This window comes from Loxodonta africana, chromosome 16, assembly GCF_030014295.1.
Source record: "Loxodonta africana isolate mLoxAfr1 chromosome 16, mLoxAfr1.hap2, whole genome shotgun sequence".
In the NCBI taxonomy this organism is placed as follows: domain Eukaryota; kingdom Metazoa; phylum Chordata; class Mammalia; order Proboscidea; family Elephantidae; genus Loxodonta; species Loxodonta africana.
The window spans coordinates 6,121,838-6,147,095 of record NC_087357.1 but is presented as its reverse complement, the minus strand read 5'-3'; the positions used below and the strand labels follow the sequence as shown (position 1 = coordinate 6,147,095).

Here is a 25,258-nt window from a genome sequence, read left to right as displayed (position 1 = left end):
ACATCTTTCTCCCACAGAGCAGCTGGTGGATTTGAACCACTTGCTTTTCAGTTAGCAGCAGAGTGCTTAACCACTGCATCACCAGGGCTCCTTTATGACAGTATAAAGAAAAAATTAAAACCTGGCAGTGGGGTTTTTCCAGCTCTTGTCTTTTTCAAATTGTTTTAGCTATTCTGCTTCCTTTGCCCTTCCATGTAAATTTTAGAACCCCCTTGTCTATGTCTACAGTAAATATTCCGGGATCTTGACTGGAATAGTGATAAATCTGTAGATCAGTTTGTGAGGAATTATAAAATTGAGACTTCCAGTCCTTGATGGTTTGTCTCTCCAATTATTTAGGTAGCCCTTGATTTTTCTAATCAACATTTTATAATTTCCAGCTGACAAATCCTGTATATAGTTCCTTAGATTTACACCTGCTTTATTTGTGTGGGGGCTATTAGCAATAGCATGTGGAAATATGATTGATTTTTATGTGTTGACTTTATATTTAGTGACCTTGCTAAATTCACTTATCACTTCTAAGACTTTTTTTGTAGATTCCTAGGTATTTTCCTAAACACAATCATGTTGTCTGTGAAATAGGGATACTTTTCTTTCTGTCCAAAATGTAGGACTTTTATTTATTTCACTTGCTTTATTGACATGGGTCGGACTGCCACAAGGGTGTTGAATATGAGTGGAGGGAGCGGGTGTTCTTGCTTCATTCCCAGTCTTGAGGGAAAGCATCCAGCTTTTCACCACGAAGTATGGTATTAGCTATAGGCCTCTTTTAGGATGCTCTCTTCTGTTCCTGGTCTGCCGAGAGCTTTTAATCATGAATGGATGTTGAATTTTGTTAATTTTTTCTGGCATTAATTGTTAATCATGTGCTTTTTCTTCACTAGGCTGTTAATATAATGGATAATATTGATTCATTTCCTAGTAGACTTTATGTTTTAGAACAGTTCTAGATTTACAGACAGAGTAGAACAGAGAGTTCTCATGTCCCCCACACCCTGTTTTCCCTCATACTGACACCTTCCACATGTATATACGTTACCATTAGATGACCAATATCGATACCTTATCATTGACTGAAGACCGTTGTTCAGATTTCCTTAGTTTTACCTAATGTCCATTTTCTGTCCCAGGACCCCACATCACATTTAGTCACCACATGTCCTTAGGCTCCTCCTAGCCATGACTGATGACCCTGACAGTTTTGAGGAGTACTGATCAGGTATTTGTAGAATGTCCTTCTACTAGAATTTGTCTGATGTTTTTCTCATTATTAGCTTGGGGCTGGGGGTGGAAGACCACAGAGGTGAAGCACCATTTTCATCACATCATGTCAGCGGTATGGACTCTCAACGTGATTTATCAGTGTTGACGTTGACCCTGATCACCTGGCTGAGGCAGTGTTTGTCAGGCTTCTCCACTGCGAAGTTCCTCTTTCTGCCCACTTTCTGTGCTGTGCTCTTTGGAAAGAAGCCACAAGGCACAGCCCACACTCAAGGCATGGAGAATTATGTTCCCCTCCTTGAGGGGGAGTACCTACATAAATTACTTAGAATTTTTCTGCATGGGAGCTTTGTCTCTTCTCCATTTATTCATTCAGTCATTTATTGATATTGGTATGGACTCATGAATATTTATTAAAATTGTTTGTTAGAATCCAATACTGCTTTATTTTGTTGCTCAGATCGTTCTAGCTTTGACCATTGGTGTTTGTTTCCGTTGGCTTTTGTGTCTCCTTGGCATTCCCCCATCCTTGTGATGTGTCTGGGCTCTTTGTCACCGTTGTTGTTTTGAGCCCGGTGGCACAGTGGTTAAGCACTTGGCTGCTAACTGAACGGTCAGCATTTTGAACCAACCAGCCACTCCGAGGCAAAAAGACGTGGCAGTCCACTTCTGAAAAGGTTTTCAGCCTCGGAAGCCCTGTGGGGCATTCTGTTCTGTCCTTTAGGGTCACTGAGTCAGGATCAACTTGATGGTGGTGGGTTTGGGTTTTTGGTTTGGTTGTCGTTTTCTTTTTGATCACATCCTTACTTTCTGGTATTATAAGATGCTCCAGACTCGTACATTTTCTGTCCAGTCCTAAAATCAACGCTTTCTCAACGTAATTCTGCTTCCTTTTATTAGAAAGTGGTATTTGCAGGCAAGCTCGGCTATACTCACTACTGCTGGGGTGTCATGGATTGAACTGTGTCCCCCCAAAATGTGTTGTAAATCCTAACCTCTATGCCTGTGGTTATAATCCCCTTTGGGAATGGGTTGTTTTTGCTATGTTAATGAGACAGGATTATTGTAAGGTGTATCTTCAGTCACTATTCTTTTGAGATATAATAGAGCTTAAGCACAAGCTAGCAAGCAGAGATGAGGTGAGATAGATCCCAAGCCACATGGAGATCTCCAAGGAACCAGGAGGCAGAAGCTGGAGAGACAAGGACCTTCCTCCAGAGCTGCCAGAGAGAGAAAGCTTCCCTTGCAGCCAGTGCCCTGAATTCAGACTTGCAGCCTCCTAAACTGAGAAAGTAAGCTTCTGTTAAGTCTATCCACTTGTAGTATTTCTGTTATAGCAGCATTAGATAACTTGTAAGGCAGTCAGGTTCTCCTGTCACAGAAGTCTCTGTATTCCTTTCCAGGATCCCCCAGCCTCCTAAGTGTTGCATACATTAAGGTTCATTCTTAGTGCTGTAAAGTTCTAAGGGTCTTGACAAATGTATAATGCCCTGTGCCCACCATTATAGGATCATATAGAATAGGTTCACTGCCCTAAAAAAATCTCCTGGGCTCCTGTAGGCCAGAATCCAGAGAACATAAAGTCTAGCAGGTGCTCCATTCCTTTGGGCACGGGTGGCTCAAACTCAGCTCCCGTGGGGAGGCAGAAGGAAAGGGAGATCGTGAAAAGGAACAAGAGAAGAGGGTAGGGATGAAAGGAAAGACACATGGGGCCGTGGGACATGGCGTGCAGAGGCCGCCCTCAGCCTCAGGCCCCTTGCCCACTCTCTGATGAGGACCCCAGTGGGGAAGGAAGGAAGGCGTTTTCACGTTGGCTTCCTGCGGCTGTCCACGCACTGAGGAGTGTGGTAGTCCCCTCCACCTCAAGATGTCTTTTCCACGGAGATGCATGTTAATTTTTATGAGCAGATTCACTACATTTTTGCATGATGTGTAACAACTTCAAATGTTGGCCCCACCTCATAAGCCAAGCAGGTCGAGCATCTACCTGTGAACAGGTCAGGGTTGAAGGTCCTGCACCTGGAGATGGTTTGATGGCAGTCTGGGCACCAGCCCTGACAGCTGCCTAAACTAGTGATGCACCTGCTCTAAACAGAGTGAGGCTGGACTTTCAGATACACTTACAGAACCTGTAGGGTCGCTGTGAGTCAGAATTGACTTGACAGCAGCGGGTTATAGAATGATGGGCTGGGTAACTAAATCCTGGGTTATCTGAGCTCCACTCCCTAAGGTGGTGGTCCCTGCTATGTACCAGGTGGGAAATGGGTTCCCATGAAAAGTTGACAACGACACTGAAAGTGTTGGGGGAACTCTCTGCCCCTCCACGGTGTGTAATTGTTACACACGCAGTGCTTTTGCTCTCGGAAAGCAGGGCACCCCATTTTGCGTGGCTTTGCAGGCGTGGCACTCGGCCTGCACTTGGCGATAGGATGGAGTTGTTGTTCACTTTGCACACAGGTCTTTAATTTATTCCTTCAGAGCTACCAAAGTCCGAGAGTCTTCCGGAAAACCTAGGCAGTGTCTCTCCCTGGCTCACAACGCAAAATCAACAAGTCCGCGCCCTCCGAGGAAGGCTGGCAAGTGGCCTCTCGCAGTGTGGCTGTGCTTCGTTTAGCGTTTCTCCTCCAGCAGCTCTCTCTGACATCCCTTCTTCCGAGTTCTCACCAGGCTCCCTGCTTGTTTGGGTTCTTTGTCCTTAAGTTGGGCATAACAACTGCAGCAACAATCACGATGATTAGCAGTGTGATTTCAGACCCCTTTCTGAAGAAGCCTCCATCAACAGAGCCTGTTTGCCTAAGGAAAGCCTTACAGCAGTCAGCCAGGAACACAACCGCATAAGCTAATGAACCCAGAGCTGTTAATGTGGTTTCTTCAGTTAAATTGACTCATGAATTTTGAAGAGAACATTATCTAATGAATTTTCTTTGAATAGAAAGCAATTAAAAGGACAAATCAGTCTGATTAACCCCAGAGTCACCCTCCTGCCACAAATGGTGTACAGTTTGAAATTATATCATAAAAAAGAGAGCACGTTTGCCGCTCCCTGCCCTCTGCTAATCCATGTAAATTAATGAACAACAAAGTTAATTTCTTTGATGACCCTTTTCCAGCATCACCTGGATTATGCTGATGTTTAATTTGCTTAATGTTATAATAAAGACTAAACAGATTTTTTTCCCCAGCAAAGTGATTATCCTTCCCTTTCATGAAGAAGTGATTGTGATTGTTGAACAGCATGTAAGGGTGTGTCTCCTTTAAGCACCAAATCGCTCTGGGCCAACTTGGCACTGGGTGTAATTAGTGCTTTCGTGGAGACACCGCAAAACCTCTGCTACTCGCGGAGGCCGTGGCTTTGTCACTGCCATTCACAGACTGCCGCGCCTGCAGGGCCGGGTGTCCTCCCCAGTGGAGGCTGTGTTCCCGGTGTCCCTGCTGCAGGGCTGGGCGTCCTCATGGTGGAGACCATGCTCCTGGTGTCCCTGCTGCAAGTCTAGGCGTGTGCCACTGTGGAGGCCATGCTCCTTGTGTCCCTGCGGCAGGGCTGGGCGTCCCCATGGTGGAGACCATGCTCCTTGTGTCCCTGCGGCAGGGCTGGGCGTCCCCATGGTGGAGACCATGCTCCTTATGTCCCTGCGGCAGGGCTGGGCGTCCCCATGGTGGAGACCATGCTCCTTGTGTCCCTGCGGCAGGGCTGGGCGTCCCCATGGTGGAGGCCATGCTCCTGGTGTCCCTGCTGCAGGGCTGGGCGTCCCCATGGTGGAGACCATGCTTCTGGTGTCTCTGCTGCAGGGCTGGGCGTCCCCATGGTGGAGACTACGCTTCTGGCTTCCCTGCTGCAGGGCTGGGCGTCCCCATGGTGGAGACTATGCCCCTGGTGTCTCTGCTGCAGAGCTGAGCATCCCCATGGTGGAGGCCATGTTCCTGGTGTTCTGCTGTGGTGGAGGCCATGCTGCCGGTATCCCTGCTCCCAAGCTCAGTGCTTCCTCAGGATGCCGCCTGGCATTTTCACATGCCTGGGGTTTCTCCCCTGTGGACCCTGCACCCACCCCAGGAAGAAATACCCAAATGAGGCAGAGAGGCTTGTCCTCATGCATCCGTGCATCCATTCCTGCAACAGGGTGAGCAGCAAACGTAATTGATGTGGTTTCTCAATTAAAATGGGAATGAGGTCATTTTGTTTTTTGTAGCCATGTTCATTAGAGGTGCCTCCAGCCATGGTCCTGCCAGACCCAGTGTGCAGAGGTGTTGGCACTCTGGTTAGTCACCAGGGGTCCTGGCTGTGCCATGCTGATGGCCACATGGTAGCAGCCCTCCCCCTGTGTCCCCATGGGCTGGAAGTGGACCAGCAGGACCAGAGTGGGCAGTGGGTAACAGCAGGGACAGCTGTGCTTGCTGACTGGGCTGCGTGCTGGCCTGTGCCACCGGTTCCCTGGGAGACTCTCAGGCATCCTACACAGACCGTGCTGAAGAGGGAGAAGATGAAAATGTCCCCGGTGGCCTTGGAAGGGGCCAGCCCGCTCCCCCAGCTTCACCCTCCTTCCTCCCTGTGGCAGCATGGTGACAAGGCAGGCACAGAGGCTGTATTTTAATTGAGGGTAACACCCCTGTTTGTGTGGTTGCATTTTCTGTTTCAGGACTGGCAGCAGCTTCTATCAGAGCTGTGGGAGCCGTTGGTCCAAATCAAGTCATTCTATATCCTTCCTTTCAGACTCCTTCACAAGACAGGTGTTATGGAAGCTGCTGAAGGCTGTGAAAGTCGGAGAAGTGGTTTCTTACCAGCAATTAGCAGCCCTGGCAGGCAACCCCAGAGCAGCGCGGGCAGTGGGCGGCGCCATGAGGAGCAACCCCGTGAGTTCCCGTCCCCTTGGGCGTTGGGGCTGCAGTCATGGGGGGCTGCTTGGGCACTGGGGGTGAGACGTTGTCTGATGAGATGCCTGTCCAAGCAGATTGTGCTGCAGTGGCTCAGCAGATGGGAGGCGGTTGGGTGGGGACCACTGTCCCATATGCTTCCAGAAGTGGTGTGGGTGGCCACTTCCTTTTTGGTGCGGGTGGTAAGGAGGCGTCCACTCCCACCACCCTGCCCATTCCACAGAAGCAGCCCCTGGAGTTCACGTAGATGTTACTGAGCACCTTGTCACCGCAGTAGTCACAAAGGGGGAGGAAACCTAGCAAGCCATTCAGTCAGTCATTCATTCACGCAGTAATAAGGTATCAGAAGCCTGTTGATGTCAGACAGTCTTCCAGACAAATGCCTACTGCATGGAGCTGACATTCTAGAGGGTATCCTGGAGGGTTGCACGTCCAGCCCCCACTCCAGGGGCCCCACTCTGTAATTGTGGTTAGGGGTTTCAGGAGGGCTAAGCAGCGCCAGGAGAGTACACAAGGCCTGGCCCCTTCTAAAGGGACAATTTAAAATAAAGGGAAAAAAGAGAAAACAAGCTTGGAATATAAGGCACGATTTTACCGCATCTGGGTGGTGAGGGTGGCAGCTCACCAGGGTGTGGCTTTCCCTCACCCCGCCCTGCTGTCTTTAATAGACAGGGATCCATGAAGCACATTGTGGATGGCACCCCAGGATGGCAGGGGTTCTCCCTACAGCAGTGCTGAGTCTCTGATATGATGGAAGGGTGCCATGCTATCAGGGAGAGCAAACATAATCATGGTGACACTCAGGGATGGATGAACGTGTAAGCACAGTATGCAAGGGCTTACAGCAAGCAAGGTACACATGAGTTGACGGTAAACAAGGCACACCTGAGCTTACAGTAAACAAGGTACACATAGGCTTACAGGAAGCAAGGTACACATGAGCTTACAGTAAGCAGGATAAATGGGGGACTGACAGTAAGCAGGGTACACAGGGGCTTACAGTAAACAAGGTGCAGATGAGCTTACAGTACAACAAGGTACAGGTGAGCTTAGAGTAAGCAAGGTACACATGAGTTTACAGTAAACAAGGCACAACTGCGCTTACAGTAAATGAGGTACACATGAGCTTACAGTAAGCAAGGTACATGTGGGCTTACAGTTAGCAAGGTACACATGGGTTTACAGTAAACAAGGTACACATGGGCTTACAGTAAGCAACGTACATGGGGGGCTGACAGTATGCAAGGTACAGGTGAGCTTAGGGTAAGCAAGGTACACATGAGTTTACAGTAAAGAAGGCATACCTGAGCTTACAGTAAACAAGATACACATGAGCTTCCAGTAAACAAGGTACACCTGAGCTTACAGTAAACAAGGTACACATAGGCTTACAGTAAACAGGGTACACCTGAGCTTATAGTAAGCAAGGTACACGTGGGCTTACAGTGAACAAGGTGCACCTGGGCTTACAGTCAACAAGGTACACGTGGGCTTACAGTCAACAAGGTACACGTGGGCTTACCGTAAACAAGGTACACATGGGCTTACAGTCAACAAGGTACACGTGGGCTTACTGTAAACAAGGTACACGTGGGCTTACAGTCAACGAGGTACACGTGGGCTTACAGTCAACAAGGTACACGTGGGCTTACAGTGAACGAGGTACACGTGGGCTTACCGTAAACAAGGTACACGTGGGCTTACAGTGAACAAGGTGCACGTGGGCTTACTTGTGCTTACTTACTGATCTGTGCTGCACAGTTTCACGTGGGTTGCATCACATCTTGTGGTGAAATTGTGCACCACAGATTAGTAAGGAAGCACAAATATCCCCTGCTTACCTTGCTTATTGGGTAATCTGCCCCTGGATATGGGGTGGAAATGACTCAAATCAGGTAGACCTCACTTTTTATAAAATTGCCATGGCTTTGCTGTGTATTTTCAAAACTATTTCCATCCCCGCTCACAGGGGACACGCAGGCATTTTCACACGCAGCTGCTGCTCATGCCACACAGCTGGGCTCCGGCCGCCCCAGGGCAGAGCCGGCGTTTCCAGGAGATGGCAATTACATCGTTTTTGCACAGAACTGCATTGTTATTCTCTAAGAAGCTGTGGGCAGGTTTGTAGTGCACCGCGTGGTGTGATGGGCGCCCTGATACAGGAGGGGCTTTCAGCCCTGTTACAGCATCCCAGATTGTCAGAGCGGTGTGTACAGGGCATCACGCCCCCACCCCAGCACCCCCTGTGTCTGCATTCCCAGCGTATATGGCAGTGGATACCTTGCATAACCATTTTTCACCTGCTGTGTTTCATCGTACCATGCCCCACTATGTCATTAGAGGAGCCATGGTGGTTCAGTGGTAGAGTTCTCGCCTTCCACGCAGGAAACCTAGGTTCAATCCCCAGCCAGTGCACATCACGCACAGCCTCCACCTGTCTGTCAGTGGAGGCTGGCGTGTTGCTAGGATGCTGAACGGGGCAGAACGGCCAAACTAAGACTGGGGAGAAAGGCCGGGTGATCTGCTTCCAAAAATCAAGAAGGGAAAACCCTATGGATGACAACAGTCCATTTGACAACCAATCATGGGGATGGTGCAGGACTGGGCAGTGTTTTATTCCATTGTGTATGGGGTCACACACGTCAGGGGCTGGCTCAAAGGCAGACGGTAATTACGTTGTTAGAAGACATCACCTCCGTGCACGGTTAAGGTTCTCCTGTCTGTAGTGCTTGGGGGCGTTTTCGGATCAAACTTCTGCAGACGGCTTTTGAAGCTTCCCAGTAAAGCTTAAGCTGCAGCTTCCATTTGGAAGGCCTCCATCTTCTGACACGTTGTGACTCGATGTTGAGGACTTTGACGTCGCTACAGGTAACGGCAGCTTGTGCACTGTCGTGATACAGCTTCACACAGCACCCCGTGAGAACACCAGCGGAAGGTGACACTTTTTGCACCCTCCTCCTGTGTCACTGCACTTTCTCTGTTCTCTGGACACTCACCCTTTGTCCCAGCTCCCAGCCATTTCAGACAGGATCCTGGTATTCGTGCCCTTTGGGTGGGGTGACGTCGGTCGCCCCCACCCTTCAGCGAGGTATACGCTTGGTGCCACGTGCACTCACCTGTAGAGAGAACCAGGTGGCATCAGTGGGTGCTCTGCAGCCTTCTCCCTGCGTGTACAACTCTTATTTGCTATTAAAAATGAGCCCCACTAACCCACGTAAACAGATGAGCGGACCCTGACCTGCCTCTGTGACACCAGCAGTTACTCATGTCTCAATCAGAGATGCCAGTCACATCACGGTGCAGCGATTGTGCCCGTGGCAAGATTTGGAAACATTGTCCTGCATTCAGGCAGAATCGCTCCCTGACTATTAATCTCTATCAGTGTCTCTGTTCAAAGACAGCCTGAGTCACTGAAATTTATAAAACAGGATTTCACAGGGTTTGGTGCCCTGATGTCTGTAAGACCACTCTTTGACACTCCTGGCTCGTGTGAGAGCTGCATGGTAGAGGGGGCAACAGCGTCCACCAGGACTGCTCCACGGCACTGTGCTGTCCCACTTCTGGGCATCCACATTCAGGGTGGACGGCAAGCCTCCCTCTGTAGTTGGGTCACACAGTGACCTTCACCTTGATGGGGAGGTTGACAATGTGCCAGCAGCCACTGTACCTGAGAGATGTCTCAAGTTACAACACAGCTGGGCCAGGGACTTACTGATGAAGATCAACGACCGCATCCTTCAGTTTGTATTACACCTCAACATAAAGAAAACAAAAATCCTCATAACTGGACCAATAAGCTGCATCATGATAAACAGAGAAAAGATTGAAGCTGTCAAGGATTTCATTTTACTTGGATCCACAATCAACACCCATGGAAGCAACAGTCAAGAAATCAAAAGACGCATTGCAGTTGGTAAATCTGCTGCAGAGGACCTCTTTAAAGTGTTGAAAAGCAAATATGACATTTTGCGGACTAAAGCGTGCCTGACCTAAGCCATGGTGTTTTCATTCACCTCATACGCATGGGAAAGCTGGACGCATTGATGCCTTTGAATTGTGGTATTGGTAAAGAATATTGAATGTACCATGGAATGCCAAAAGAATGAACAAATCTGTCTTGGAAGAAGTACAACCAGAATGCCCCTTAGAAGCAAGGATGGCAAGACTAAATCTCACATACTTTGGACATGTTATCAGGAGGGATCAGGCCCTGGAGAAGGACATCACGCTTGGTAAAGTAGAGGGCCAGTGGAAAAGAGGAGGACCTCAACAAGATGGTTTGACACAGTGGCTGCAACAGTGGGCTCAAGTATAATAACGGTTGTGAGGATGGCTCAGGACCAGGCAGTATTTCATTCTGTTGTGCATAGTGTCACTGTGAGAGCCAACTCGACAGCACCTAACAACAACAGCGCCAGGGATGGAGTCCCGGGGGGTGCAAACAGTGAATGCACTCAACTGCTCACCAAAAGTTGGGTGGTTTGAGTTCATCCAGAGGCACCTAGGAAGAAAAGCCTGGCAGTCTGCTCTGAAAAAATCAGCCATTGAAAAGCCTATGGAGGAGGCGGAGACAGGATGGTGGAATAGACAGACGCTTCCATCGAACCCTCTTTACAACAAAGACCTGAAAAAACAAGTGAAATGAGTGTATTGGTGACAAGCTGGGTGCCCTGAGCATTAAAGGCAAGCTTAGACAACGAACTGAGGGGCAGGAGAAGGAAGAGACCATTCAGAAGCGGGAAGGAGTTGCCGGACCTGAATCGCAGGGAGCCCTCAGGCACCATTCCCGGAGCTGCGGCAGCGGGCTGGTACTAGTGTTGGGCTGCAGTTTCCTCAGGGAGGAGCATCCAGCCACACAGCCCACTGACACCTCCAGAACCTGAGCAGAAGGGCACTCTCAGCAAAAGCTAAGTACTTGCGTATATTTTACCGCGCCCCCCCACCAACCCCAACCCAGCTTCAGCGACTGAATCCCTAGGTTTGAGATAGACCCTGGTGAGCACCTGGAGCCGTCCTCTCGGCCTTGGGGAAGGACAAAATTTGCAACTGGGGGGAGCTCAGTAAAGAAGTGGCTGCTGTCCAGGCGTAAACCGTCCGTGGACCTTGAGAACCTTTCCCTTCTGCATGGACCTGTGTAGGCCTATTTCGGGAGAATACCCTTGCTGGCAGACTCCAACCATTTCAGCAGTGCAGTGGAGAGGTGGGTGTTTGACGTTTGGCATTGCTTTGCCTCTTAAACAAGGTCCTCACCGACCCACAACAGGAACCTAAGGACTGGTGGCTCCACTTGGGTCGCCCAGCCACCTGCGACAGGGGTCCAGGGGTAACTGGTACCTCCCAGTCCTTACAACAAAAACTATGGGTGACCATGGTCCCTCTGCAGAGCCCACCCACCAGCACACTTTAGGGAACAGAGATGCATTTTCCTCAGAGACACTTGGGGGCCAGTTCTCAGCCCCCTGCCTTATTCAGAGCGTGACCTCCTGCTGCAATCAGATACAGGTATATATGCCAATCACCCCTGCCTCTCTAAGACTGTAGGACAGAGCCTGTACCATACACTTGAAGATCAGCTACCTGGAAACCTGAGCTGAATTCATACAAGAAAACTGAACAGACTCCTAGACTGATATACCTGATAATAGCTCTAGCCAGCTGGGGACAGGACACCAGAACTCCAAAGACAAAAATAATCAAGCCACCCCACTCAAGCAACCTATAGGGGTATACCAAAACAAAACAAAGCAAGCAGCTATGACACAGTAAGCAAGCATAAACTAATACAATAACTTATAGATGGCTCAGAGACAACAGTCAATATCAAGTCATGTGAAGAAACAGGCCATAATCACCTCAACAGGCTCTCAAAATGAAGAATCCAGGAATCTTTCAGATGAAAGTGCATTCCTGGAATTACCAGATGCATAATACAAACGTTTAATATACAGAACCCTTCAAGACATCAGGAAGGAAATGAGGCAATATGCAGAACAAGCCGAGGAACACACAGATAAAGCAACTGAAGAAATCAGAAAGATTATTCAGGAACATAATGAAAAGTTTAATAAGCTGGAAAAATCCATAGACAGACAGCAATCAGAAATTCAGAAGATTAACAATAAAATTACAGAATTAGACAACTCAATAGAAAGTCAGAGGAGTAGAATTGAGCAAGTAGAAGCTAGAATTTCTGAACTCAAAGATAAATCACTTGGAACTAATATATTTGAATAAAAATCAGATAAAAGAATTTTAAAAAATAAAGAAACCTCAAGAATCATGTGGGACTCTACCAAGAGAAATAACTTACAAATGATTTGAGTACCAGAACAGGGAGGGATAACAGAAAATACAGAGAAAATTGTTGAGGATTTGTTGGCAGAAAACTTCCCTGATATAGTGAAAGATGAGAAGACATCTCTCCAAGATGCTCATCGAACTCCACGTAAGGTATATGCTAAAAGAAAGTCACCAAAACATATTATAATCAAGCTTGCCAAAACCAAAGATAAAGAGACAATTTTAAGAGCAGTGAGGGGTAAACGAAAAGTCACCTACAAAGGAGAGCCAATAAGAATAAGCTCAGACTACTTGGCAGAAACCATGCAGGCAAGAAGGCAATGGGATGACATATTTAAAACATTGAAGGAAAAAAATTGCCTGCCAAAAATCATATATCCATCAAAACTGTCTCTTAAGTATCAAGGTGAAATTAAGACATTTCCAGATAAACACAAGTTGAGGGAATTCGTAAAAAACAAACCAAAACTACAAGAAATACAAAAGGGAGTTCTTTGGTCAGAAAATCAATAATATCAGGTATTGACTCAAGACTAGAACACTGGGCAGAGCAACCAGAAGTCAACCCAGACAGGGAAACAAAAAAAAAAAAAAAAAAAAAGCACAACACAGGGTAACAGCGATGTTATTATATGTTATTATATAAAACATTAAAATAATAAAGCGGGACTAAGAAATGTAATCATACACCTTCCATATGGAGAGGAAGATACGGCGATAGAAAGAAATAAAAGTTAATTACAAATTTAGAAAAATAGGGGTAAATAATAAGGTAACCACAAAGGAGACAAACTATCCTACTCATCAAAATAAAATACAAGGGAGAAATACAGGCTCAGCAGAAACAAAATCAACAACAAATATGAGGAAAGGACAATATACAAAGAAAATCTACTCAGCACATAAAATCAAGTGGGAAAAATAAACTGTCAACACACAAAAAAAGACATCAAAATGATAGCACTAAATTCATACCTATCCATAATTACCCTGAATGTAAATGGACTAAATGCACCAATAAAGAGACAGAGAGTGGCAGAATGGATTAAAAAACAAGATCCGTCTATATGCTGCCTACAAGAGACACACCTTAGACTTAAAGACACAAACAAACTAAAACTCAAAGGATGGAAAAATATATATATTAAGCAAACAACAATCAAAAAAGAGCAGGAGTGGCAATATTAATTTCGGACAAAAATAGACTTTAAAGTTAATTCCATCAGAAAGGATAAGGAAGGACAGTATATAATGATTAAAGGGACAATACACCAAGAAGATATAACCATATTAAATATTTATGCACCCAATGACAGGGCTGCAAGAAACATAAAATGAACTCTATCAGCGTTGAAAAGGGAGATAGACAGCTCCACAATAATAATAGGAGACTTCAACACACCACATTCGGTGAAGGACAAGACATCCAGAAAGAAGCTCAATAAAGACACAGAAGATCTAAATGCTACAATCAACCAACTTGACCTCGTAGACATATACAGAACACTCCACCCAACAGCAACCAACTATACTTTCTTTTCTAGTGCACGTGGAACATTCTCTAGAATAGACCACATATTAGGTCATAAAGTAAGGCTTAGCAGAATCCAAAACATTGATACATTACAAAGCTTCTTCTCTGATCAAAAGGCCATAAAGGTGGAAATCAATAACAGGAAAAGCAGGGAAAAGAAATCAAACACTTGGAAGCGGAACAATACCCTGCTCCAAAAAGACTGGATTATAGAAGACATTAAGGATGGAATAAAGAAATTCAGAGAATCCAATAAGAATGAAAACACTTCCTATCAGAACCTTTGGGACACAGCAAAAGCAGTGCTCAGAGGCCAATTTATATCAATAAATGTACACATCCAAAAAGAAGAAAGGGCCAAAATCAAAGAACTATCCCTACAACTTGAACAAATAAAAAACCTAAAGGTACCAGAAGAAAACAAATAATAAAAATTAGAGCTGAACTAAATGAAATAGAAAACAGGAAAACAATTGAAAGAATTAACAAGACCAAAACTTGGTTTTTTGAAAAACTCAACAAAATTGATAACCCGTTGGCCAAACTGACAAAAGAAAAACAGGAGAGGAAGCAAATAACCCAAATAAGAAATGAGAGGGGCGATATTACAACAGACCCAACTGAAATTAAAAGAATCATATCAGATTACTATGAAAAACTATACTCAAGCAAATTTGAAAACCTAGAAGAAATGGATGAATTCCTAGAAACACACTACCTACCTAAACTAACACAAACAGCGGTAGAACAACTAAATAGACCCATAACAAAAGAAGAGATTGAAAAGGTAATCAAAAAACTCCCAACAAAAAAAAAGCACTGGTCCAGATGGCTTCACTGCAGAGTTCTACCAAACTTTCAGAGAAGAGTTAACACCACTACTACTAAAGGTATTTCAGAGCATAGAAAAGGATGGAATACGACCAAACTTATTCTATGAAGCCACCATATCCCTGATACCAAAACCAGGTAAAGACACCACAAGAAAATTATAGACCTATATCCCTCATGAATGTAGATGCAAAAATCCTCAACAAAATTCTAGCCAATAGAATTCAACAACATATCAAAAAAATAATTCACCACAACCAAGTGGGATTCATACCAGGTATGCAGGGATGGTTCGACGTTAGAAAAACAATTAATGTAATCCACCACACAAATAAAATAAAAGATGAGAAATCACATGATTTTATTAATTGATGCAGAAAAGGCATTTGACAAAGTTCAACACTCGTTCATGATAAAAACTCTCAGCAAAATAGGAATAGAAGGAAAATTCCTCAACATAATAAAGGGCATTTATACAAAGCCAACAGCCAACATCACCCTAAATGGAGAGAGCCTGAAAACATTCCCACTGAGATCGGGAACCAGACAAGGATGCCCTTTATCACCACTCTTATTCAGCATTGTGCTGGAAGTCCTAGCCAGAGCAATTAGGTTAGATAAAGAAATAAAGGGCATCCAGACTGGCGAGGAAGAAGTAAAAGTATCTCTATTTGCAGATGACATGATCTTATACATGGAAAACCCTAAGGAATCCTCCAGAAAACGACTGAAACTAATAGAAGAGTTCAGCAGAGTATCGGGATACAAGATAAACATACAAAAATCAGTTGGATTCCTCTACACCAACAAAAAGAACATCAAAGAGGAAATCACCAAATCAATACCATTTACAGTAGCCCCCAAGAAGATAAAATACTTAGGAATAAATCTTACCAGAGATGTAAAAGACTTATAAAAAGAAAACTACAGTACACTTCTGCAAGAAACCAAAAGAGACTTACATAAGTGGAAGAACATACCTTGCTCATGGATAGGAAGACTTAACATTATAAAAATGTCTATTCTCTGTCCTACAGGGTCGCTATGAGTCAGAATTAACTCGAAGGCACTAGGTTATATTACCAAAAGCGATCTATACATTTAATGCAATTTCGATCCAAATCCCAATGACATTCTTCAATGAGATGGAGAAACAAATCACCAATTTCATATGGAAGGGAAAGAGGCCCCGGATAAATAAGGCATTACCGAAAAAGAAGAACAAAGTAGGAGGCCTTACTTTACCTGATTTTAGAACCTATTATACTGCCACAGTAGTCAAAACAGCCTGGTACTGGTACAACAACAGATACATAGACCAGTGGAACAGAATTGAGAATCCAGGCGTAAATCCATCCACATATGAGCAGCTGATATTTGACAAAGGCCCCAAAACAGTTAAATGGGGAAAAGATAGCCTTTTTAACAAATGGTGCTGGCATAACTGGATCTCCACCTGCAAAAAAATGAAATAAGACCCATACCTCACTCCATGCACAAAAACTAACTCAAAATGGATCAAAGACCTAAATATAAAATCTAAAACAATAAAGATCATGGAAGAAAAAATAGGGACAATGTTAGGAGCCCTAATACATGGCATAAACAGTATACAAAACATTATAAAGAACGTAGAAGAAAAACTAGATAACTGAGAGTTCCTACAAATCAAACACTTATGCTCATCCAAAGGCTTCACCAAAAGAGTAAAAAGACTACCTACAGACTAGGAAAAAGTTTTTAGCTATGATATTTCTGATCAGCGCCTCATCTCTTAAATCTACATGATACTGCAAAAACTCAACTGCAGAAAGACAAATAACCCAATTAGAAAATGGGCAAAAGATATGAATAGATACGTCATTAAAGAAGACATTCAGGTAGCTAACAGATACATCAGGAAATGTTCATGATCATTAGCCATTAGAGAAATGCAGATCAAAACTACAATGAGATTTCATCTCACTCCAACAAGGCTGGCACTAATCCAAAAAACACAAAATAATAAATATTGGAGAGGCTGTGGAGAGACTGGAACAATTCTACACTGCTGGTGGGAATGTAAAATGGTACAACCACTTTGGAAATCGATTTGGCGCTTCCTTAAAAAGTTAGAAATAGAACTACCGTACGATCCAGCAGTCCGACTCTTGGAATATATCCTAGAGAAATAAGAGCCTTTACACGAACAGATATATGCACTCCCATGTTTATTGCAGCACTGTTTACAATAGCAAAAAGATGGAAGCAACCAAGGTGCCCATCAATGGATGAATGAATAAATAAATTATGGTATATTCACACAATGGAATACTACACATTGATAAAGAACAGAGAGGAATCTGGGAAACATTTCATAACATGGAGGAACCTGGAAGGCATTATGCTGAGTGAAATTAGTCAGTTGCAAAAGGACAAATATTGTGTAACACCACTATTATAAGAACTTGAGAAATAGTTTAAACTGAGAAGAAAACATTCTTTTGTGGTTATGAGAGGGGGGAGGGAGGGTGGGTGGGAGAGGGGTATTCACTAATTAGGTAATAGATAAGAACTACTTTAGGTGAAGGGAAAGACAGCACACAATACAGGGGAGGTCAGCACAATTGGACTAAACCAAAATCAAAGAAGTTTCCTGAAGAAACTGAGTGCTTTGAAGGCCAGCATAGCAGGGGCAGAGGTCTGGGGACCATGGTTTCAGGGGACATCTAGGTCAATTGGCATAATAAAATCTATTAAGAAAACATTCTGCACCCCACTTTGAAGAGTGGCGTCTGGGGTCTTAAATGCTAGCAAGTAGCCATCTAAGATGCATCAGTTGGTTTCAACCCACATGGATCAAAGGAGAATGAAGAATACCAAGGACACAAGGTGACTACGAGCCCAAGAGACAGAAGAGGCCACATGAACCAGTGACTACATCATCCCGAGACCAGAAGAACTAGATGGTGCCCGGCTACAACCGATGACTGCCCTGATAGGGAACACAACAGAGAACCCCTGAGGGAGCAGGAGAGCAGTGGGATGCAGACCCCAAATTCTCATAAGACCAGACTTAATGGTCTGACTGAGACTGGAAGGACCCCGGTGGTCATGCCCCCCAGACCTTCTGTTGGCCCAGGACAGGAACCATTCCCGAAGCCAACTCTTCAGACATGGATCGGAGTGGACAATGGGTTGGAGAGGGATGCTGGTGAGGAGTGAGCTTCTTGGATCAGGTGGACACTTGAGACTATGTTGGCATCTCCTTCCTGGAGGGGAGATGAGAGGGTGGAGGGGGTTAGAAGCTGGTGAAATGGGCGCGAAAAGAGAGTGGAGGGAGAGAGCAGACTGTCTCATTAGGGGGAGAGTAATTAGGAGTGTGTAGTAAGGTGTATATGGGTTTTTGTATGAGACTGACTTGATTTGTAAACTTTCACTTAAAGCACAATAAAAATTATTTAAGAAAAAAAAAAGCCTATGGAGCACAGGCTACTGTAACACCCATGGGGTTGCCATGAGGCAGAGCCAACTCAATGGCAACTGGTTATCGGTTATGCCAAGGACATTACTGCCAGGAAACCCTTCGAAGACAGCATTTCCCACAGTTTAGATGATTGTGACCCTGCAGTCCTGAAAGGGCTCCCAGAAAATTCAGTTAGAAACCTCAGTAGACAACCCAAGTGTCCAACAGGAGGTGATGGATAAACACACTGGTCCATCCACACAGTAGAATATTACTCAGCCATGAAGAAAAATGAAGTTCTGATACATGTTACGATGCAGATGAACCTTGAAAACATGATGTCAAGTGAAGTAAGTCAGACTCGGAAGGACAGATATTGTATGACCCATCTTACACGAAACACCTAGAATAGGCAAGTGGATAGGGACATAGTGACATAGGACCGTGGTTACCACAGCTGGGTGGAGAATATTGCTCACGGAGCACTGAGCTTCTGTTAAGGGGTTGAGAAACATCTGGAAACAGAGAGCAGTGGTGGTAGCATGTGGTGAATGTAATTAACGTCACTGAGTTTACACCTAAAAACGGTTAGAATGGCAAGCATTTTGTTATATAGATTTTTTACCACAGTAAAAAAAATGTTTTTAATTGTTGAATCAATAGTAGTTGCCATCGCTTCAGCTCAAACTCATGGTGACACCATGCGTGTCAGAGTAGAGCTGTGCTCCGTGGGGTTTTCAGTGGCTGGTTTCTTAAAAGTAGATCCCCAGGACTTTCTTTCACAGCCCCCCAGGTGAATTTGAACTGCCAACTTTTGGCTAGTAGTTGAGTGCTTGCACCACTCAGGAATTCCATTGAATCAATAATGAAGTTTAAAAGCTAAAAAGAAAAAGGAACTCACTAAAATGGGAGGATGGGATGGTTCGAATGGACTGTGGGAGAAGTGGCCGTGGCCAGTGACATTGGGCTGGGATCAGTTTCCTTGGAGGGTGTCTCCATGTCAGTGGTGACAGCAGCCACCTCAGTGTGCTCGCCGTGAAGTCACCGTCTGGCCAGAGCACGCCGCACACAGCACGCCACACGTCTGCTCCGGTGTGGTGGTGCACCGTTAAGCCTTCCCTGTTGAGAACACCTCTCAGGCATGCTGAAGAGGACAAGTGTGCATGTGAGGGAAGATGGTAAAAATGGGCCTGGAAGGTGGCCCAGCGCCGCCTGGCCCATTGTGCTGTAATTCCCCAGGTAGCTTGCAGTCAGCATGAACACATGCAGGTTTCTCTTCCAGCATTTGCTGTTGGCTTTGTGAGTTTCAAGGCCCTGGGTGGCTCAGACAGTTTGTGCTCGACTACTAACCTAAAAATCGGTGGCTCATACCCACCCAGTGGAACCACGGAAGAAAGGCCTGGCAGTTACAGCCAAGAGAACCCTGTGGAGCACAGCTTTACGCTGTGATACATGGGGTCGCCATGAGTCGGAATCAACTCAATGACAACCAGTTTGCATCTGGTTCAGTTGCCGTGGGTTTCTTTCACCCACCGGAGTAAGGACAGTTTTTGCTGTCTGGGTGTTTCCTCCCATCTTAGGAATTCAATTTTTCCAAAGTTCTCCTTGAAGAACTCTCCAGCCTGTGTAAGGTGGACAGCAGCCTTCTGGAAGGCCCTCTCCCACCACCCAGCTTGAGAGCATGGTCCATTTTCTCACACGTCAGATGGAACGCTCCCCCCAGCCTGCCCAAGCACAAAACACTCTCCCACTTCATCCTCAGATAGAATTCGCTAAATGCAGGTCAAAGGCAATCAATACCTTACGCGAGCATTTCCCCACCTTTTTCTAAACAAACACATTCCTGAGGAGTTAGTTTATTCACAGATCGCCATGAGCGCTAATGACCCCCCGAGTCCAGTCCCGTCAGTCACCGAGATGGCTGTTGATAAAGATTTAGTACCATGTTCTAAGTGTCAGGCCTGTCAGTGATGCTGAACCATTTGACCAGAAGAAAAAAACGCACAGGGAGCTATTGATTACAGCTTCTCAGTGTCACTTGTTCACCAGGATTTAGGTATTGATGAGGCTGCGAGTGAAAACAAGCTCTTTCCCTTGTGGGCTGCTGCCCAGAAGAACAAAGGCAGAGCTGGAAAAAATATTCAGCAGGTACCAGGATCAGAGGGGCTCCAGTATTGATTGAAAGGCCCCTTCGTGTTATTTTTGTTGGAGACAAATCTATGGGTTTGGAAGTTTTATAGCATTTGAGAAAGGGTCTGTGTAAGTGATGGACTCACGTATTGGATGAATTAGATTTCACAGCATGAAGATTTCAATGCAGCTGTGATATTATGAGCTTCTTCGTTATTGATAAAAATTACATTTTATGCAGCACGGGCTTTAAAGACAAGGGCACAGAGGGTACTCTTCCCTTGAAAATGTCCTGAGGGCCCCCATAAATTCCAGCAAGTTTCATTATTTTAATAGTCTAAAACCTGCCACGGAAATTAGCACAAACAGAAGTAACAGTCCCTGTTTCTAATGGTGACAATCACGCGTGTGTGGTAAGAATCACTCATTGTCCACCACTGTATACGTAAGGTGAAGACTGGTCACAGTGGTCGTAGCTGTCATTATTCAGTCCTAGTGTCTGATAGTGTAGAAGTAAATGTGTGTGTGTGTGTGTGTGTGTATTTTAGGAGCTCTGGTGGCGCAGTGATTAAGAGCTCAGCTGCTAACCAAAAGATCAGCAGTTCAAACCCACCAGCCACTCCTTGGAAACCCTATGGGGCAGTTCTACTCTGTCCTTTAGGGTCGCTATGAGTCCGAATTGACTGAACACAAAAGGTTTGGTTTTATATATAGATCTATATGTGTATGTATCATACGGTGATTAGAGACGATAGATAATTCACATAACTCAGTTTTTAATTTCACAGCTTTTGGGGAAGAAGGGAAGAAAATCAAAGATCAGTTGTAAGATCTGCATCAGAAAGTTGAATTGGTGCCTAAATGTTTCTCAGATGATGAAATTAAACGTCTACCTCTCTATCAATCAACAACTTCAGCTGCGTGTTATCTAATAGTGTCCTCACAGCATTCATTAATGTGACTATCGTATTTGATAATAATCATCAGAGTGTTTCATTCCTAAATGTCACTCCTCCTAAGAAGATTGGAATTATATGCTGTTCGCAGAATTTATTGATATTATTACTTTTCACTCTGTGAAACTTTACCATGAAAAAGTCAGTTCTCTATCTCCATCATTCATCATCACCATCACCACTCTCATCATCATCTTCATCGTCACCATCACCACCATCACCACCATCACCATTATCCCTATCAGCATCACCATCACCATCATTACCACCATCACCACCACTACGATTGTCACCACCATCACCACTACCACCATCACCACCATCATCATCACCACCACTATCAACCATCACCATTATTACCACCACCACCACCACCATTGTCATAGCCGCCATCACCATCAAGATCACCACCACCATCACTACTATCCCCATCATCACCATTATCATCATCATCACCATATTTCCACCATCATCATCTCTTTCATCATTACTGTCATCACCATCAGCACCATTGTCATCACCTTCATCATCACCATCATCACCATCATCACCATCATCATAATCATAATTACCACCATCACCATCATCATCACCATCATCACATTGACACTAGTTAGAACTCTCATTTACGCACATTATCACGGTGAACCAAACTTTTAGTCAAAGCCAGGACTAGCTTTGTGATGTGAAGGAAGTCAGGTTTCCACCTTGTAAGCCAAATAAATTATCTGCCAATACCGTCAGGGTCCCACAAGTTCCACGTTAACGATTCCACTTTAAGGGAAGGCTGCACCAGTGCCTGGTGTGGCTGAGAGGGTAGTCATTGCGGTCTGGCTGGAATCCCTTTTCTTGGCCCTTAACAGGTGTATGAGCTTGGGGAGAGCTGGGGCGGAGAGATTGACGGCAGCTGGCCTGTGGCACTGGAGGACAGCCTGGGGTGAGGAAGTGAGGGACTTTGCGCAGTCAGGCATGGATGAGTTTCCATCAGAGACAGGGACAGGGCACACTCACCCACCCCCTGAGGGAGTTCGCCCAGCAGGTGAATTCTGAGGGCAAGCTGAGGTGGATTAGTGTGGGACAGGTGACAACTGTGCTGTGTAGTGCAGGGCCTCAGGTGACACAGGAGTCACCCCAGGTGCAAAGGGAGCCCACAATGGAGCCCGGGGAGTGCCTGGAGCACATGCTTTGCTCCGTCTGAGGCTCACCTAGTGGGTCATTGGTATGTGCTTTCTCTGGAGAGAGGGACGTGGGGGTGGAGATCTCTGTGGAGCAGCAGGGTGAGTGGAGGGACACAGAAGACAAGAGATGGGTTGATGCCAGTGGTAGCCACTGCATCAGTGGGCCCAGAGATGGGTGCCATTTTCCAGGCCCCTGGCTCACGGGCTCAGCAAGCATGTCTGGGGCATCAGGGGGCCAGCCTGGGGGATGGGGACCAGCCCAAGATGGGAAGCACTGCTGGCTGTCACAGCCGAGGTCTGCAGGGCAGGATGGGGCAGGCGGGAGCCAGGCTGACACTCAGCTGCCCCTCCCTGGACCTCCGCCACCTCCCAAGCTGCATCCATTCCTGTGACTGTGCCCGTGGGCGGTGCACGCACATTCTCATGGAGCAGCCGCTCGGGACGCTTCGCACCATAATGAAACATGTCACATGGCCTGCCCAGGGCTTCAGGAAGACAGGAGCTACCAAGGAATGAAACTTTTCCTGGGGAGACATGGCCAACCTTTCCTTAGGAAAAGGCCAACAGACCTTCCACTTGGGAAATCTCTCCAGAGAGGAGCTTGTCCAGGTTCCGAGTACCCACCCATTGAGGTTTTTACCCAAAACAGCCAGTGAGCCCCCACACCGTCTCAGCGAGGCCACCTGGCATGCCCTCTGAGATGGCAGCCCGGAATTGAACTCTCCTGACAGCTGGTGTGCACCCTCAGCTGCCCAGGGAGAGAGGACCACTACCCCACTTCTGGTTTGTGTTTTAAGGGATAAATCACCCCATCTTTCCCTCCTGTGTTCTGAACCAACAGAGACATGAGTCAGGGACATCGGAGAGCAGCTTTGCTCAGATAAGAGCTAGATTGGTGCATTTGCCATGGCAGTGCCTGTTGGGTTCCCAGTGCCCCCCACAGGGTCAGGCAGACCCCACTGGCCTCGGATGACAGCTAGATAGTAAATATTTCCGGATTTGCAGACCACATGATCTCTGTTTCAACTCCGCTATTGTAGCTAGAAAGCAGACACAGACAATATGTAAACTCATGAACGTGGCCAAGTTCCAATAAAACTTTATTTACAAACACAGGTGGTGCTGCCCATAGTTTGCCTGCCCCCATGTTAAAGCAGCCTGCCCAAGGATGGTCTTTCTCCGAAGGTTCCTGTCGCATCTTCCCGTTACATGTATGGGAATTTGATATACCACCCTGTAACTTGTTGTTAGGTACCATCGAGTCTGTTCCAACTCACAGAGACCCCATGCACAACAGCACAAAACACTGCCCAGTCCTGAGCCATCCTCACAATCATTGCTATGTTTCAGCCCATTGTTGCAGCCACTGTGTCAGTCCATCTCATTCAGGGTCTTCCTCTCTTTCATTGACCCTCTGCTTTACCAAGCATGATGTCCTTCTCCAGGGACTGGTCCTTCTGATAACATGTCCAAAGTATGTGAGATGAAGTCTCGCCACCCTTGCTTCTAGGGAGCATTCTGGTTGTACTCCTTCCAAGACAGACTTGTTTGTTCTTTTGGTATACTTTGCCAACACCATAATTCAAAGGTATCAGTCCTTCTTCAGCCTTCCTTATTCATTGTCCATGCATATGAGGTGATTGAAAATAAAATGGCTTGAGTGAGGCACACCTTAGTCCTCAAAGTGATATCTTTGCTTTTTAACACTTTAAAGAGGTTCTTTGCAGCAGATTTGCCCGATGCAACGTGTCATTTGATTTCTTGACTGCTGCTTCCACGGGCACTGATTGTGGGTCCAAGTAAAACGAAATCCTTGACACCTTCAGTCTTTTCTCCGTTTGTCATGATATTGCTTAGAAACGTAATTTGAGATTTTGTAAGTGTAAATTTTAAATTACCTGCCAAATGAAATGAAGTTTCCTCCCCTGAGCCTTGGTGTAAAATAGTTTCTCTGGAAGGTTCTGCACCTTTCCCGGGAATTCATGGCCCTCCCCCAGCCCAAGCAAAGATGCTTGGAGAGTCGGCACCTGGGGGGAGTGCCGCTGAGAATCAGAGGCCCCAGGGTCTGCACCCAGGCTTCCCCACACGCACAGGCCACCCTGCGGTACAAGGCCCACCTGGTCAGTCATGGTCCGTGGCCCTGCCCTGACCCCCGAGACCCCAGGTGCCCCAGCCCATATTGACGGTGGCCTCCTCTGTGTCTTTCAGATCCCCATTCTCATCCCGTGCCACAGAGTGATCAGCAGCAGCGGTGCCATGGGCAACTACACCGGAGGGCTGGCCATTAAGCAGTGGCTGCTGGCCCACGAGGGGGCCAACCTGACGGTGCAGCTGCAGCCAAGCGGTGGGCACCAGGAGGTGCCAGCCAAGCGGAGCATGCTCAGTGGGAGTAAATAGCTGCGTGCACAGGGGCACGGCACTGTCGGAACGGGAGAGTGGTGGCCACACTGCATTAAAAGCCAAGTGTCCTGGGGGACACAGCTAACCTGCCTTCTCTTTGTTTGACTTCTCGCGCGGAATGAGGCCAGGCTGGCCCCTTCTCTGACATCGTGTTTTCCATCTGCAGTGTCTGTTCAAGCAGGAGTGAGGGGAAGCCTGGTAGACGTCAGAGCTCCTGGGAGGAGGCAGCGTCCGGCTCTAAGGGGCAGTGGCTGCTGCTCAGAACAAGGGAACAAACACATCCTGGACCCAGACCCCACTTGGGCCTGTCCCACTGCCCCGTGTCAGTCCAGACTAGGCACTGAGATGCCACATGGCCCCACATGGCCCTTTCCTCTTGGCTGCTGAGGCG

At 46.3% G+C, this 25,258-nt stretch overlaps 1 protein-coding gene across 4 annotated transcripts in view; it reads left to right on the top strand.

Annotated features, from left to right (window-relative positions):
• The window catches only part of MGMT (O-6-methylguanine-DNA methyltransferase), a 282,155-nt gene extending 257,203 nt beyond the window's left edge, over window positions 1–24,952 (top strand). For all 4 annotated transcript variants that reach the window (XM_064269180.1, XM_010599243.3, XM_064269181.1 and 1 more), the window contains 2 exons: window positions 5,933–6,072; window positions 24,676–24,952. In XM_064269180.1, the coding sequence (XP_064125250.1) occupies window positions 5,933–6,072; window positions 24,676–24,864 (329 nt within the window). In that variant the 3' untranslated portion in view covers window positions 24,865–24,952. The remainder of the gene's footprint in view (window positions 1–5,932; window positions 6,073–24,675) is intronic.
• The last annotated feature ends 306 nt before the right edge of the window (window positions 24,953–25,258 follow it).